The 18006-nt window shown below is 36.9% G+C and overlaps 1 protein-coding gene across 14 annotated transcripts in view; it reads right to left on the bottom strand.

The window, feature by feature from the left end:
- Positions 1–18006, bottom strand: part of LRRFIP2 (LRR binding FLII interacting protein 2) — a 108776-nt gene that overhangs the window by 26375 nt on the left and 64395 nt on the right. For 9 of the 14 annotated variants that reach the window (XM_073902188.1, XM_073902192.1, XM_073902193.1 and 6 more), the window contains 4 exons: positions 12468–12512; positions 10177–10293; positions 7360–7431; positions 1377–1547 (listed from right to left, as the gene is read on the bottom strand). In XM_073902188.1, the coding sequence (XP_073758289.1) occupies positions 1377–1547; positions 7360–7431; positions 10177–10293; positions 12468–12512 (405 nt within the window). The remainder of the gene's footprint in view (positions 1–1376; positions 1548–7359; positions 7432–10176; positions 10294–12467; positions 12513–18006) is intronic. The other 5 variants (XM_073902194.1, XM_073902197.1, XM_073902206.1 and 2 more) reach the window with 1 other exon arrangement.

Genomic DNA, 18006 nt, shown 5'->3' with positions numbered 1-18006 from the left:
GCCCTTGAGAAACAGGAAGAATCAAAGAGGAAACCACCTATGCCACCAAATCATAGTCTTCAATGAGCCCTGTCATCCAGTATGAAAATATCCGGAGGTCTCTTTTTCACTTATATAGACACAAGTCTTCTTATCCTAACTTTTTTTTTAATAGACTTTATTTTTTAGAGCACTTTTAGGTTGGTGCAGTTGAGTGGAAAATACAGAGTTCTCATATAGCCCTGTCCCCACACACAGAGAGCCTCTCCTACCTACTATCAACATCCTGCACCAGAGTGGTACATTTGTTACAAGTGCTGAGCACACACTGACACATCATTATCACCCAAAGTCCATAGTTTACATTAAGGCTCACTCTTGGTGTTATATATTCTATGGGCTTTGACAAAAATAATGTATCCACTAGTATAGTATCATACAGAATAGTATCACTGCCCTAAAAATCCTCTATATTCTGTCTATTCATCCTTCCTTCCCCCAAGCCCCTGACAAACACTTCCAAACACATTTTAAACATGACCAAAACAGACTGCAATGAACATTTTCAGTCCTCAAGGAAATAAATCCCCATTAGAGTGTATAGTATTAATACCAGTCCCTTTGAGGTTATATTAAACAGCTTCTCTCCCTTCAGATTACTGATGTTTTTAACAATTCACTGTGTGTACATTTCCTAAATTGTTTTCTGGGCTTTTTATTTTTATTTTTGCAATGTAGTCACAACTCATTTTTTTGGCACTAATAACCTTTTGTCCTCTGCTTGGACTGACATCAACACTTTAAAAAGTCCAAATCCAGTAAGAGAAGCCAATTTGTTTTCCGCAGTTGTCAAAGGGCAAATCTGAACCTTGGACAGTGGCTTTTATTTTCCATCTGCACATTTTAACAATATAACTTACAAACCTCTAAAGAAAACATCTGTTGACGTCTGACCCATGTCTCCATCCTGCTGTTTCTAAGTAACTGGTTAAAAACTTCTCTCCAATCATTTAGAAAACAGATTATCTTAAAAAATTATAGAAAAGAAAAAATGAACCATCTCACTGAAAGTCCTCAGAGCTTTGTGGCATTCTAGCCAGTTAAAACAAGAAGAAATTAAGAGATAGAAAATAAAGATAAAATTTGAGTTGTATTCTATCTTCAGAAAATGAAGGTCATAAGATTTTCCTTAAGAAAATTAAATAGATTTTATAAAAATTTAAAAAGGAAAATATCTTAAGACCTGGTATCTCATGTTTGTCAATTTCCCTGGACCAGTTTTGACTGCAGCTTCAGGCCCGGGTATGCTGCGCTCTTCCATCAAGCCCAGCACCTCCGAAATGGCAGGTTCTAATTTTCTGACCCAGAGAAAGGGATGATACAAGATGCACAATTACCTTTGATTTTTCTTCATTTTCTCTATAAAATTCTGCCATTTGTTCCTCCTGTTCTTCAATAACATCCTTGAGGGTGTCTACCTGGTAGATCAAATTGTTCTTCTCATTGTCTAACTGTGCGTTGGAAACCATGGCTTTCTTGTATTTTTCTTCCACTTCGGATAAAGACTCCTAGATGAAAGTCACAGCCATCAGCCTGATATCTAAAATATGTTCATTGCTTATAATCAATATAACAGGAAATACAGCACTGGCACAAACACATGAAGATGCATTTTTGCAAAATGCAAGCGGTTGAGGGAATTCCTGGTTTAGTAACATGCACATGAAACGGAAGGATGGTAATAAGCCAGTTATGCCAGGATAAGAACTTTATATGCTCTCTGCTGTCCAAGAAAACAAAATCAAGCAGCAATGTAGCCTCTGAAAGATATAAAGGTATGCAGACCACATATATTTGTGAAGAGTCATAAAATGAAGAAGCATCGATGTTTTCAGAAATGTTACTCTTGTTTTTAAACAACAAGCTCTTTGGTATTCAGAATGCAATGACAGAACAAAATACAGCCTCTCTTCACACAAGTAAACTTACTACTCATTTGATTTTTGCTACTTTCCAGACATCTGTTTTCAGTACTTTCTTGTTCTGTATAATAATGCTAATGTAAAGGCATAAACATTTTTTTCTAGCAATTATTCACATTCTGGTCATTCTTTAATAAGTAAGCAACACAAAAATGATTTTAAAAAAGTAACAACAAAAAAAGAGCAAAAACAAAATGCCTGAAATTTTATATAATTCAAAGTTTTCTGCTTAAAACAGCTTACAAGTCTATTTTTTAATAACTATCTAATTTGGTAGATTATTACTACCTAGTAATAGTTTTTAAGGCTAAAAAGAAAAAACATTTTGGAGTGCCTGGGTGGCTAAGTCGGTGAAATGTCTGCCTTCAGCTCAGGTCGTGATCCCAGGGTCCTGGGATCAAGCCCCACATCAGGCTCCCTGCTCAGTGGGGAGCCTGCTTCTCCCTCTCCCTCTGCCCCTACCTCCGGCTCATGAGCTCTCTCTCTCTCGCTCACTCTTGCTCTAACTCAAATAAATAAAATCTTAAAAGAAGCATTTCACATAAAAAAGTCATTACTTCTAGAAATAAATTTTAAAAATACTAATGTAAATGTTCAACAAACCAAGATCAAAGATACAGAACTGATAGTCCAGAACCCTTACATTTGTGATTGATTGACTTTTTTTTTTGTTGTTAGTTGTTTATTTATCAAGACAAACTATTCCATAACCCAATATTCGTGTTTCATAGTTCAGGAACACAGGTCAGTGACAGACTTCAATGGAACTCAACCCAAAGAAATTCTTTACATTCCAAAATCATTTTGCACTCTGAAAACTACCAGCCTTCTTCATCTCCTCAAACTCTTTCATGGAATCATAATTTCTGTAGAAATCTGCGTATACCTTTTTTCTTGGTTCGGCCACAGCAGACTTACAGAATGCTGCAACCCCCGGGGATACAGTGAACGCTCCAACAATATGAAATCGCAGACACTTGGCCAGAAGGCCTGGCATCTGAGGTTTCGTCAGAGCACTGGAAGTCACGGTAGTTACTCTCCTCAACACCAACCTCAAACCTAACGTCCTCCCTAAATGATACAGAAATCTGATCAATTGACTTTTGACAACTCAATGGGAAAGGAATAGTTTTTCAACAAATGGTGTTGGGAAAACAGGATATCCACATGCAAAAGAATAAAGCTGGCTTCCTACATCACAGCGCACACAAAAATTAACTCAAAATGGATCAGAGACCTACATGTAGGAGCTAAAATTACAAAATTCTTCAAAGAAAATATAGCACTAAATCTTCATGATCTTAGAGTAGACAGAGTAGGTTTCCCAGATACAATACCAAAAGCACTATCAATGAAAGACTTCATCAAAATTAAAAACTTTTGTGGTACAAACAATATCATCAAGAAAGTATTAAAAAAAATCCATACTATGGGAGAGAATATTTGTAAATCATATATCTGATTAGGGACTTGTATCCAAAATATATAAAGAACTCTCACACCACCATAATAAAAAGACACAGAATTCAGTTTAAAAATGGGTGAGGATCTGATTAGATATTTCTCCAAATAGGATACGCAAATGGCCAATAAACACATGAAGACAGGCTCAACATCATTAGTAATTAGGGAAATGCACATCAAAACCACAATGAGATACCACTTCAGACCTATGATGGCTATAATTAAAAAAAAAAAAACAGAAACAAGATTAACAAGTGTTGGGGATGAGGATGTGGAAAAACTAGAAGCCTCATACATTGCTGGGGAGAATGTAAAATAGTGCAGCTGCTTTGGAAAACAGTTTGACAATTCCTCAAAGTGTTAAATATACTGTTACCATATGACCCAGTGATTCTATCCCTAGGTATCTATCTAGGAGAAATGAAAAGGTATGTCCATACAAAAACTTGTACACAAATGTTCATAGCAACATTATTCATAACAGCCAAAAACTGGAAACAACCCAAATGTCCCTCAACTGACACATAAACAAAATGTGGTAAATCTATACACTGCAATATAAACCAGTCGTGATGGATGGATGGATGGATGGATGGATGGGAGGAAGGAAGGAAGGAAGGAAGGAAGGAAGGAAGGAAGGACGGACGGACGAAAGAATCAAAGAAAGTAAGTTACAACATGGATGAATCTTGAAAACATTATACTAACTGAGGTCAATCACAAAAGACTACGTATTATATGATTCCATTTATATGAAATGTCCAGAATAGACAAATCCACAGAGACAGAAAGTAGATTAGTGGTTACCCAGGGCTGGGTGTGTAAGAGGAAGAGGAAGGGTGAGGAATGACTGCTAATTAGTACAGGGTTTCTTTCTGGGGTAATGAAAGCATTCTAAAATAGGGTTGTGGTGATGGTTGTGCAACTCTGTGACTATGCTAAAACCCACCTGAATTGTGTACACGTTCAATGGGTAAATTTTACAGTGTGTGAAGTATATCTCAATAAGGATATATACACACAAGAAGAATGCTTCATAAACCAGGGCTGTATTAACAGGCAACATTTATACCAGGACTGGGAACAAATATAAAACAAATAAAAAATATAAGCAAAGTCAATTGTATAATGGTTTAAATATAGTGGGATCCTAATATAATACAGAATAGAATGATTCTGATCCATCTCAGGGGCCAAGAACATTAAAAAAAAGTCTTCCTCACAGCTCAGTCCCATAGAAAATGGAGCATAACTTCATGAACATCAGAATCTAAGATAGTTTAGCAAGAGATGCAAAAATACAGCAACAATAAATTTGACGTAACATTTATGGCATGTACTCTTCCTTTAAACAGACCATGGAAGACGGTTTTAAATTTGTGTCAAGGTAGTTTTAATTATTTCAATCTAGCTTACATAGTGGTATCTATTAGGAATTAATTTTACTTAAATGTGTCTAAGGCAGTGATTTTGCAAGTGTAGATTCTAGACTAGCAGCAACAGCATTAACTGGGTAAACTTAACGAATTTTCAACCCCATCCCAGACCCACTGAATGAAAAAACCTGGGAGTAGGGTCCAGCAGTCTGTGATTTAACAAAACCCAGGTGGTTCTGCATGGAGGCTAGAATGAGGAAAAGAACCCCAAAGGCTGCCTCACTTAATCAAGAATAATGTCATAAGCAATGACCCAGTATCCTTTTTTAACAGGATACATTCACACCACCATGCTTGATCACCAATCAGACCATTTTTTTAAATGATTTTTCCTCCGGGCACCTGGGTGGCTCAGTTGGTTAAGCGACTGCCTTCGGCTCAGGTCATGATCCCAGAGTCCTGGGATCGAGTCCCACATCGGGCTCCCGGCTGCTTCTCCCTCTGACCCTCTCTCCTCTCATGCTGTTTCTCTCCCTCTCTCTCTCAAATAAATAAATAAAATCTTTAAAAAAAAAAATGATTTTTCCTCCTTGGGCTCCCTGCTCCTTGGGAGCCTGCTTCCCCCTCTGCCTCTCTCTCTCTCTGTCTCTCATGAATAAATAAATAAAATCTTTTTTAAAAAATGATTTTTCTTCCACTTAAAAAAGTCATTTCAAGTATAAATATAACCTGAACTCAAGCTCAATTCTATGCTGACCATGAATTATGAAAAAAGGTGGGGGGGAAGGGAGGTGAGGGGGGATGGATGAAATAGATAAAGAAATTAAGAGTACACGTATCATGATGAGCACTGAGTAATGTAGAGAATTCTTGTATCATTATGTTGTGCACCTAAAACTGATATAGCACCATGTTATACTCCAATAAAATAAACATAAAAATAAATAAAATAGATCTCTTCTAAATGAAAAAAATTAAGTAGGGTACACCACTGTATATCACAAAGTAATTTTTCCTTTACTCTGGATATGCTTAAAACTGTTGCACTGAACATGGATATATTTAACGTATTTTTTTACAGTTTTTCTTAGCATGGTATCATTTATGTGAGAAACATTAAGTTTTGCTTTTTTCTCTTAAAAAAAGGGATCTTGTATCTGGTCTCAAATAAATTTAATCTGTTCTTTTGTATCCTTCAAAGAATGTAATAAATGGTAGATCTAAAACATAAGAAAAAAATGTTTTAAATAAAATAAAAAGCAAGTAAGAATGCCTCTGAATCGCTTGCTTTCCTGATACTTATAAGACTTCAACATGAATGTATTTACTTAATATATAGGATTTGTTCCCTTGATCCAAGATATTTCCAAAAGTCTTATCTCTAAAACCTTAAGAGGGGATTAAATCCTGAAGATTAGAGCCATGAAAACTAACTGAGCACATCCACATATGACTTCTATAATTCTCCTGATGTTTACTGATAGCCTCACACTGCCGTATCAGCGGCCTCCACACTTCCCTCCCGGACACTCTCCATAGGACTCCCTACCCTTTTTGGTCCTGAGTCTTAACCATAAGTTCCTTATGGACAATAATCATCCACATGAAGGTTTTGACTGGTAACTGGGCTACTTCACATCACGCCAGGAAAGCTGATGAAAGCCTTGCGTATTAGGCCTATGCTTTGTCCTTTGAGCATATTCCGAATCACCTTTTTGAATGCCTTACTTATGTGATTTTAGAGGCCTGACGTGTATTTTTTATTTCAAACAGGGACATGCATGTGTTCAGGAAAACTTTTAGTTTCCTCATATTAGATCTGAACTTCAAAATAAAACATGGGGAAGAGCATGATAAACCAAGTGCCACTGACAACCAAACTGTCTGCCTCACTCAGACACTTATATTGAAAACTGGTAGCCATCCTTGCTCAGAAAAGATTTAGGCCCATTTAAATTTACCTACAAATTTTTTAAAGCACTGAATCTGTACAATCCTTTTTGACCTATAGTTTAAAAAAGAAGAAGAAGAAACAAAACAAAAACACAGGCCTCCTATCTCAGGGTCCTTCCTCCAAAAGGAGTATTTATAATAATGCACTCTTAGATGTTTCTTCCTCCTGCCTTTAATATTGACTGAATTTGGTGACAGAAATAGGCAATATTCTGTCATTTAGCATGGAAGAATTTTAAGGTCTAATTTTTAATTAAATATATATATATATATATATATATTCATTCTCAGAACACTTTCTAAGAGTTTGCCCAATTCAATTTTGTATGGCTAAGACACAAGGGACATGCAAGTATTTTACAAAGTTAAAAACTCTAAGGTGTAATATCTTTTACTGAATATTCCAAAAACCATACTAAACATTTAGACAAAGCAGAGACTAAAAGTTCGCCTTTCCTATGCACTGCAGGTTAAGCACATGCCTGAAAGACAAACACTGTTAGTAAAGCTCTGTGCACCGGGGTTAACAGAACTTGTGAAACCACCATTACCCAACCCTTCTGCGTACAGACAGCATGCTTGGGCTGCAGAATGGGCGCTGATACCTTTAGTTCTTTAAGCCCTTGCATGTATCTCCCTTCTACATCCTGTATCTGGTCCTTAAGGTCATAGATATCCTGCAGGACATAGGAATGAACCATTGCATAAAACCATGCACAAACATATCTTAAGTCTCAGAGATTCAGATAAAAACACGAACTACTTTTGTATATTCCAGACTAAAAGCAAAGAAATCAAAGTACACAAGCCTAACTGCCACTCCAAACCATGGAATAGGGCAAACAGGTCAGGGGATAGTGGGGCTGGAGAAGGTCTGGAGTAATCAATCTAAAGTGTTCACTATTTTCTTGGCATTAACATTTGTTGAAACAGCATTAGCAAAGGGGGGTGTATATGGAAAAAAGCTGTATAAATTATAACATGCTTAACATATAATATTAAAAATTTTATAAATCATTCAAATAATTAACATAATGCTTCACCTAGAACTAGTAAAACACGTAGTAAATTAATTATAAGCAGCAAATTTTACTGACTCATGCAAAAGTTTTAAAAACTGTAATAAGTGGATATGAACAACGTTGTCTTTCAATGACTTGCTTACCAACCACAATTAATTTGGGAGAAAGAAAGTAAAGGGAAGGAAGTTAAACACCAACATTTTAAACATTATGTCAAATGAAAGTCTATGCTGAGGATGGCATTTAAATGATGAGAAAAGAGCATCTGCTCCAAATGTAACCATAATCCTTAAAAAGTAAAGCAGGTCAAATTTTAAATGGAAAACACAGTTTCCCTTATACCTGACCCTGCTACATACAATCTATTCAGATGCTTGATTTAGGGAGAAAATAACTGCCATGGTTATTTTCCCTGAGTACCATTCTGCAATATAGACAGGATCAATTCTCCAAGGCCAGTCACACACACTTTCTGTATTATTCTTCCCCTGCCCTCTTCATTCCCTCCTTTGTAGGTTTGTCTGTCTTCTGTCCATTGATTCATTCAACAGACATATATAGAAGGGCTACGAGGAGCCGAGTATAAGGATACAAAGCTCTCATTTCCTTCAGGAAGTCACTCCCTTAAAGAAGCAATACGAGGAAACGGCAAGCACGAGCTAAGCTGTGAGGCTGGAGGGCCTTTCCCTCCTTTGTTCTGTCCCATTGAAGGCAAGAGTTTATCTTACTCAACTCTGCACCCCCGGCACCTATGCCTGGTACTTAGTAAGAGCTTGGTAAATACTGATACACGCAAAGTCATGCCATGTCGGCCTGGGGCAGCTCTCCTTCTCGACTGCCACCATCACTGCTGCAAACCTCTCCACCCTCTAACCACTGGCCCACTTTTACAGGCTGCCCACTTCATAAGCCAGACTCCTGCTCCTACCCGCCTACAATCTGACTCAGTACCCCAGTCCCCACCTCCTCCTGTGTCAGCAGCACTGAACCTCCACATTTGGCCCTCCTCCATCTGCGCCCTAGGCATTCCTCTCGCCCACTCAGGCACTCTGCTCTTCAGTCACCCTCTCCTTCCTTTGCCTTCCTGTCCTCTCTCAAGTCAAGCAATGAAAATAATAATCAAGTCCGCCTTTGAAAGAAAACAAAAACCTTCTCTTAAGTTTCCTATCTCTCTCTGCTGTTGACCAATCAACTCCAGTATCCTCCAGTATTCTCTTCAGAGCAAATTTCTTCCATCTTCTTGCATCACAGTTTTGACTTCACTATTCAACCACAGGGTATTGTTCCCCTTGCCTCCAGTGCTTCCTCCAATCTGGGGTCACTCTTTAAGAATGCAAATCAGATACTCTCACTCCCCTATTTAATATCCCACAGTTGCCAGGGGAATACCAAATGCCTTCTAGGCTCCTATACATGATGCTTTGTGGTCTGGCCCAGAACTACTTCCCCGGTCTTCCCCCTCACCCACCTCTCCTCCTCACTTCTTATCCTACCCTCAGGCAACTGTACTATACAGAGTATCTTCTGGTTCTCTGAAGTTCTGAGAAAAGCTTTGTCCTTCAACTTTGCCTGGTTCATGTGTATTCTTCTTTCATACCTTAGTCCAATGTAGCTGACACTTCTCTGAATTCCCTTAATAGCCCTATTCTGGCTACTACCTATTATAACACGAGCTGGTTTTACTGGTTTCTATCAGTTTGTCTTCCCTATGAAACAGTGAACTCCTGAAGTTCACAGTGTGTTTCACGGCCTAAATCTCTGGGGCCAAAGGCTCAATAAATGTTGAATGCATGAATGAATGAACAAATGCAATTTTTATTACTACCCTTCCCCCATTGCTCACAAATAGCAGGTTCAGCAAATAAACATTCAAATACATTTTGAAAGTCCTCATTTTTTAAATAAAAAGGTTAATAAGAACAGGGACTCAACCGAGGGGACTCAACTCAGGTATTTCTGTTATCCCCAATATTACACTTTTCATGAAAAATTGATAGATAACTATATTCAAGCAGCCAAATAATACATAATGGCTCAAAAGACCGACAATTCCTAGAGTCTGGTTCCTTGTATATCCACATATTTTCCATTTAAAATATGGCCAATTATTTCTGAGAGAATTACTTTACATACATTAACAAGTTTTTCTGGCATCTGTAAATTAGCAGAACCCCTTCCAATACCATCAAATATTCAGGAAAGAGAACAGAAAAAAGAATTAACTAATCTCCTTCCTTTCAAATCTGAGTCACATTCCTGATCTTTAATAATTTTTTTTAAAGAACTCATATTCCTTTTCTTTCTACTAAGTCACATTAAATGTTAAATAGTTCCAGTATACTATACTACAAAGAAGCCAAAAAACAGTTTTTAAAAAGCAAACCAAAGACTGCGGTTTACCCGCAATTCACTTAATGAGGTGTCTGGATCTACTAAGCTGCTGGTGTCTCCGCTCCCTCGTCTGGATGAGTTTCCACTCAGCGGGGTCGTTGCTGAGGCAGAATTCCGAGATGACGGCTAGAAAAAGAGGAAGAGGACACATCTGAGTCTTGCTTCTTTCCAAATGCGTTTGCTGTGGAAACTAAAACTGGGCCCAGGGTGGGGTATGGGTGAGAAGACGGGGAGAGTGCAGACTGCTATGGGAAGAGGGTATCCAGAGAAGGGCCCAGGCATGCTACGCAAAACTTAGTTCACTCCAACACTTTATGGGAATCTAGAATTCATAATAAATTCTAGTGGGAATGGCTTCTTCAGCACCACCGTCACCAACCCTGAGCCCATGGGCAAGCAGGGCCGTGTCCTGCACCCCGAGCAGCACCGCGTCGTGAGTGTGCGGGAGTGCGCTCGCTCCCAGGGCTTCCCGGACACCTACCGGCTGTTTGGCAACATCCTAGATAAGCACCGACAGGTGGGGAATGCTGTGCCGCCGCCCCTGGCCAAAGCCATTGGCTTGGAGATCAAGCGCTGTATGTTGGCCAAAGCTCGAGAGAGTGCCTCAGTTAAAACCAAGGAGGAGGAAACTACGAAGGACTAGTTTTGCCCTCCCGTCGCCCTTGTTTCTGGCACCAGGGATCCCCAACATGCACTGATGTTGTATTTTTAACATGTCGGTCTGTCAGTTCAAATGTGTCGTTCACGGTGTTTGTGGCCTTGGCTGACATGAAGCTGTTCTGTGAGGTTTGCTTATCAACTAATGACTTAGTGATCAAACTGTGCAGTACTTTGTGCATTCTGGATTTTAAAAGTTTTTTATTATGCGTTATATCAAATCTACCACTGTATGAGTGGAAATTAAGACTTTATGTAGTTTTTATATGTTGTAATATTTCTTCAAATAAATCTCTCCTATAAATCACAAAAAAAAAAAAACAGTTCGTGTGCAAGTTGTTTTCTAAGTTTATCTTTTCTACATCATAAACAACACTGGGATGAGCACATCAGATTAATTTAAAACAGTTCAGGACTTATAACTGGTATGCTGATTAGCAGCCCTCCTACCGAGTTCCTGAAGATGCTCCTTCAGAATCTTTTCTTTTTCTAGTATTTTGATAAAGTTGGACACAAACTTTGCAGCTGAAGCAAATTGTATATCACTCTGAATTTAGACTGCTATTCCCACAGTTAGTTTAAATGTGAGATTATGCTACTGGATTAATAAATGGCACAGATCTATACTGTCTAAAACAGTAGCCATTAGCCACATGGGGCTACTGAGCATTTGACACATGGCTAGTCCAAATTGAGATTTTATTTTTAATTGTAAAATACACAACCAGATTTCAAAGGCTTTGTATGGAAAAAAAGAATGTAAAATATCTCATTAATAATTTTTCACATTGATTACATTGACATATTTGGGTTAAATAAAATATATTATTTAAATAAATTTTACCTGTTTTTTTTTTAAAGATTTTATTTATTTATTTGACAGAGAGAGACACAGTGAGAGAGGGAACACAAGCAGGGGGAGTGGGAGAGAGGGAGAAGCAGGCTTCCTGCGGAGCAGAGAGCCCATGCGGGGCTTGATCCCAGGACCCTGGGATCATGACCTGAGCCGAAGGCAGACGTTTAACGACTGAGCCACCCAGGTGCCCCTGTTTCTTTTTACTGTTTTAATGAGGCTACTAGAAAATTTAAACTTACATATACGTGGGTACACTTGTGGCTTACACTGTATCTCTATCACACAGAACTGGTATATCTTTTTGGGATATAGCATGAAATTAATCCTGATAATTTCCCAAAGATGACTTTCTAAAAATACTCTAGAAGTTAGAAACTTTAACACAAAACAACTCCTAGAAAGGAGTTATTTTACCTCAAAAAAAAAAAAATTAACTATTAAGGGCGGAAAGAAAAACCCTCAGAGTTTGTCACCACCATTCCTAAAGACACCTCATTTTCAGCGTTTAATGGCTTCTCAGGATCAAATTCTAAGGGAACGAAAATCAAAAGAGCAGCCAAAAGCTTAAAGAAGTGACATTCAAGGAAATAAAATGCAGTGTCTTTTCTCTTCCCAGTGCTTCACATGATTCAACCTCAGAGGAATTTGGGGGGTCAAGGACAGGAAATAGATGAAGAAAGGGGGAGTAGCCCCACCAGTTCAAATGCAGTAAAATAATGACATAGCAGTAGAAATTAAGTTTAATTGACCTTGAGAATCTAATTCCCTTAGGAATTTATGTACTCACCCTTGTGTAATTTTCAGCATACTGTTTGTCAGATTTTTCATCCAACTAGAAAAAAACAGAGATAAAAATCAGGAGAGATGCTTAGCATGCTGGGGGTTTTTTTAGAGGAAAAAAAGAAGTGACCTCATTTGAGTTCTCCAAGTTCAACTGATGTTTGGAACCTAAAAGTAAACATATTGAAACTGAAATAAAAGTTGAGACACATTAAGACAAAATGTCAACTTCAATTCTTATCCTAAGGATGACATGCAGTAAGCAAGTTGTCATTATGCATGTTTAGAACCTGTAGATTTTCCTTTTCATGGTATTTGAAACATGTTAAAGAAAAATATATGTAAACTTGAGCTTTGGCAATGCAAATGTTAACACACATACACACACACACAAAAACTTGTACACATCAAAAGAAAAAGACTGATAAAACCGAAAGCCAAAAAACTTTATTATCTAAACATTATTAGCACACGGGACACATAGATAAGACCAGTATACTTAGCCAAAAAAAGTTCAAATTCGATTAAAGCAAGTTAAATATATCATCAAAAAAGATTTCCCCCACAGCTCTTAAGGATTCAGTTCTTTGGCTTTGTTGTTTTTTGCTTTTTTAAGCAATACATGCACATATGTCAAAAATAAAAAAAAAAAAATCAACCAGCACAAAAGGGTATGTGAAGTAAGTCTCTCTCCCTACTATACCACACCCAAACCTTCCAATTCTCCATCCAAGGGCAACCAGCCCCCGTGTATTTAACAAATTCTAAAGTAATGTCCCAAATACATTCTATACCTTCTTTTTCTCCTTACCAAGTTTCAAAGATTAAAGAAACTACCTCATTTTTCTTCATGGCATTGATCACTCCCTAATCCCATGATATTTATTTGTTTATTTATTGTTTGATCTCTTTAATGTATGTTCTATGTCTATATGTTCATTTCTGTATTCCTAACATCAAAAATAGCACCTGGCATATAGAAGGACTCAATATTTGTTGGGCAAATGAGTAAATGAATCATACCCCATCTGTACTTACAGACTTACTTCATTTACTTTAACAACAACATAGTGTCCTATCATCTGGGCACGCATAACTGAGTTATCCTACCTTCTGTGGATAGGATTAGTGTTTCTTTCATAAAGAGAGGTACCTCATAGGTCTAATCCTAAATGCTGACCTTACAGCTGAGGAAAGAGAAATTCAGAGGCAAAAGATGTTCCTGAAAGCTGAACTACTGCTAAATGTCAGGGCTGAGTCCAGATCTCAGTTTTGTGAATCTTTAACCCTGTGTTCATATAATTTACCTGTATATACTGTCCCAATTACCATTAGGGGGAAAAAGTCACAGAGAGATTTAACTAAATGAAAATATACCCAGATTCCAACACCTAGACCAACCCTCCCAGCCCAATCTAGAAAAAAGATTTGAAAACTTTCCTCGTTAATTACTGAAACACAAAATACCATTATTTCTGGCTCTATTCAGATCACTTCACTCTAACTTCCTCATAATTGAAAGTTTTTCTGTTCTTTTTCATTGCCCACATTTATCATGTTCATTTTTTCCTCAGTGTTTATATAACAAACACTGTTTATAATAAAAGGTGTTTACTTTATTAGAAGTACTATATCAGTAATATAAATACTATCTCAGGCTTTGATCTCTTTTTGCTACTTTTTATTATAATACTTTTTTTAAGATTTTATTTATTTATTTGACAAAGAGACCCTATTATAATACTCTTAAAAAGGAATTGATTTTAGTTAACTTTGATTTTTTTAAATCGCATATAAAATGTTCAAAAACAATTACAGTATTTTTTAACAATTATTGTCGCAAAAAGGAATAACCTTCCATCACATTTATACTAGTAAAACACATTGCCTGATACTTAAAATGTTATTCTTCAGAATCAAAGAAATACTGTATCTGAATAAAACTGCCATATTTTCCTCAGAGTATCTCCCAACTCTCTTCTACTAATGAGTTAAAGACAAAAACAAGCAACACTCAGAAACACTCTTCTAGGTCTATTTGAAATCCTGGCTCATATTCCCCTCTCACAAAAATGACCCCCAAGTCCACTCATTTTTTTTAACAGTCAACTTGGAATAATCTTACATTTCAGAGGCTGCATCATTGAACTAGTCCATCGCAATGTTGATTCTATTGCTTTCACTGTCTTCTGACAGATCCCAACTGTCGCAACCCAAACTGATCATGCGCCAAACCTCAGGGATTGTTAAGGCAGCAAAAAATGCCAAGAGCAGCCATGCCGCAGTCCAGTCATTTGGGCTGCAGTGACTTGGCCAGAGACTCCAGTTCTCACTTCTCAGATTGTGCTATATTATGTGCTGTCTTCCACTTAGACAAAACACTACTTGAAACCTGGTGTTCTAAAAGCCCCAGGGCTCTCTCTAGCAGCCAGGAGCTCTACACAACTGCTCTGCAATGACACACTAATGTTCGTAATGATGACCCAGAGTCTGCCGGATCCTGAAAAGGCTTTTAAATGGAATAAAATTTAATCGTTTTTAATATATTAAGGTATAAAATAGGGAAAGGTTGGTAAAAGGATACAAGCTTTCAGCTATAAGATGAATTAAGAGGATCTTATAAGATTAGTAAGTGAGAAATCAGAAAACAAAGGCTATATATACTATATGGTCACAATTCTGTAAAACATGCAAATTAAACCGAGATAGAAAAAATACTAAAAGTAAATCGAGTTGCTAAAAAAGAAAGTTGCTAATAAAAAAGTAGATTTAAAAAAAAAAACCCAAAACAAAAAAACACTAAGCAAATCTTCCCCCCTTCTCCCAAATATGGCCCTCAGGACTTAGCCATTAATGTTAACTATAGCTTACTATTCTCAAAAAGTTTCAAGTAAATATCATGTCATTGTATCCTTAAATAATTAAGTAGGTAATTCTCCAATCAAGAAAAGGTTTCTTTGATAGATGGAACTTAGAAGTCAGCTAACAAGCTTGTAATATTTCATATTCATATTAATGTGAAAAGAAGAGCAAGGGCATCTGGGTGGCTCACTTGGTTAAGAGTTGGACTCTTAATTCCAGCTCAGGTCACGATCTCAGGGTCCTGAGACAGAGCCCCATATCCAGCTCCCTGATTAGTGGGGAGTCTGCTGGAGATGCCCTCTCCCCTTTGCCTGCCTCCCCTGCTACTCTGTCCCCCCTGCTAGCATACATGCCCGTGCGTCCATACTCTCTAACAAACAACTCTTCAAAAAAGAACACATGGTAGCAGACTTTGTATTCCAATTTGAATGCTTTAAAGTTCAAAAGCAGTATTTCCTTAAAGAATTTCACATTATCAACTAGTAAACAAAATCTTAAATAAATATAATCTTTCCCACATTTCAGTGATAAATGCCTTTGCCTTATTTATGTCTGGGACATCTGAAAATGCTTTGCTCTTGACATTAAAATTATGGATTGTTTCTCTTTAAATCTAAACTCCTTGAATATTTGTTGAAATTAGTACATGTGAGAAATATTTCTTAGAATACATATCTTGTCAAATCCTTGAAACTCTATTTCTTCTTAAAAGAAAGATGTTTGTTTATTCTCTGGTTAAAAAGCCCTTTGAACTTCATTTCAGCATATGGCTACTTAGTTTGACAGATAATTTTACCTTACTAAAATGGTAAAATACAACTGAACCTTTTGAACAGAAAGAATTCTAGTTGTAAATACATTTCAATACTGTCATTTAAAAGAGTTGTTCAGAGGGGCACCTCGGTGGTTCAGCTGATTAAACATCTGACTCTTGATTTCAGCTCAGGTCATGATCTCAGGATTGTGAGATCAAGCCCCAGGTCAGGCTCTATGCTGAGTGTTGAGCCTGCTTAAAATTCTCTCTCCCTCTCCCTTTACTCCTTCCACCTCCCCTTGTGTGCGCTCTCTCTCTCAAAAGAAAAAATAAAAAAGATTTTTAAAAAGAGGTGTTCAGAAATAAAGACTTACATCTTGTTCTAATTATATTTTTTTCTTAAAAGGATATCAGAGATTTGAGGGCACCTGGGTGGCTCAGTAGGTTAAGCATCTGCCTTCAGCTCAGGTCATGATCCCAGGGTCCTAGAATCGAGTACGGCATCAGGCTTCTTGCTCAGTGGGGAATCTGCTTCTCCCTCTCCCTCTACCACTCCTCCCTGCTTGTGGTCTCTTTCTCTCTCACTCTCACTCTCATGTTCTCTCTCTCTCTCAAATAAATAAAATCTTAAAAAATATATTTAAAAAAGTATCAGAGATTTGATGTAATTGAGCTATGCATATCTGATGTATATCACGCTGCACCCATTCCTGTCAACTGTATCAGTAAATCTAATGTAATATATATGATCAGAAGATAAAGGTATCCATATTAAGGCATTTGAATAAACTTTTTTAAGTTATAAAATTATAGTCAAACAAAGTATTTATACTGTTGTTTAATGTAGTTATTGGAGTCTAATCCTTTAACTTCTAATTTTATATATGGATGTAATAATATCCATCAAAAATTCTGTTTAATGGAGGAAAAAAAAACCCAGAAAACTGACGACTGATTCCCTAACCACAGAAGGGAAGGGAGCAATTAATTTTAATAATCTCCTAAAGCCAAAATGGCTGAGGATTTCATTCAGAAATAGTCTGATTATTAACAATCAGTAAAATGAAAGCACATTTACATCCTTTTCCCCAGCCTGACTGATGGGACAAAGGAACAACGCAGAAGAAAAGACCAGAGGCTTGAGCAATCATAAATATCGTATAATGAGTCTTGCCAAATCAGGGCCTAGCACCCTTTTTCAGCACTCCTAACTCAGAAGTTATAAATGGAGCAGAATGTATACATGTATCTGATCCACAATGGGGAAGCCTGAAAGTGACTTTTAAAATTTTGAATTCATTGTCAGCATTTTAAAATCAGGCTATTTCACATAAAAATGCAGATTTCCTAGCTTATCATATCAAAAAGTGGTGTGTGTTGGGGGATCTTACCAATGTCAAGTCCACTTTTCATTTGTCTACAATGAGCTGTATAGTTACCCTTTAAAAGAAATAATATTAGAGAAAATTCTTGCTCTAGAGAGGGGAACAGCAAATTTTTAGGCTTTGCCAAAAGGCAAAATTAAGGATATCATATAGGTACTTAGATAATAATGAAAAAATATATAAAAACCATTAGCTCACAGGCTATAAAATAAGAGGTTGCTGGCCATATTTGCTAATCACTGCTCTAGAGAATCTTTTGTTTATGTTATAAGGTGTACAGCATGATGATTTGATATAACATATACATATCAAATCATCACATTATACACCTTAAATATGTATAATTTTTATTTAAAAATATGTAAATAAACCAAAATAACTACCTGGGTAAAGAAAAGAGTTATATTAAATTAGTAGAAGCAGGGAGAGTTTTTTTTAAACTATCAAGCTTATCACTTCTGTGTAGTTACTAAAATAAATTGCCAAGAAATATATATAAGGAGGACATAACCACCAACACAAATTAAAGGCTAATAGAATTCAAA

This window comes from Callorhinus ursinus, unplaced genomic scaffold (assembly GCF_003265705.2).
Source record: "Callorhinus ursinus isolate GAN/ISIS: 27379988/994484 unplaced genomic scaffold, GSC_fseal_2.0 scaffold1, whole genome shotgun sequence".
NCBI lineage: Eukaryota > Metazoa > Chordata > Mammalia > Carnivora > Otariidae > Callorhinus > Callorhinus ursinus.
Note: the sequence above shows the minus strand (reverse complement) of the source record. Positions and strands in the feature narration are given on the sequence as shown.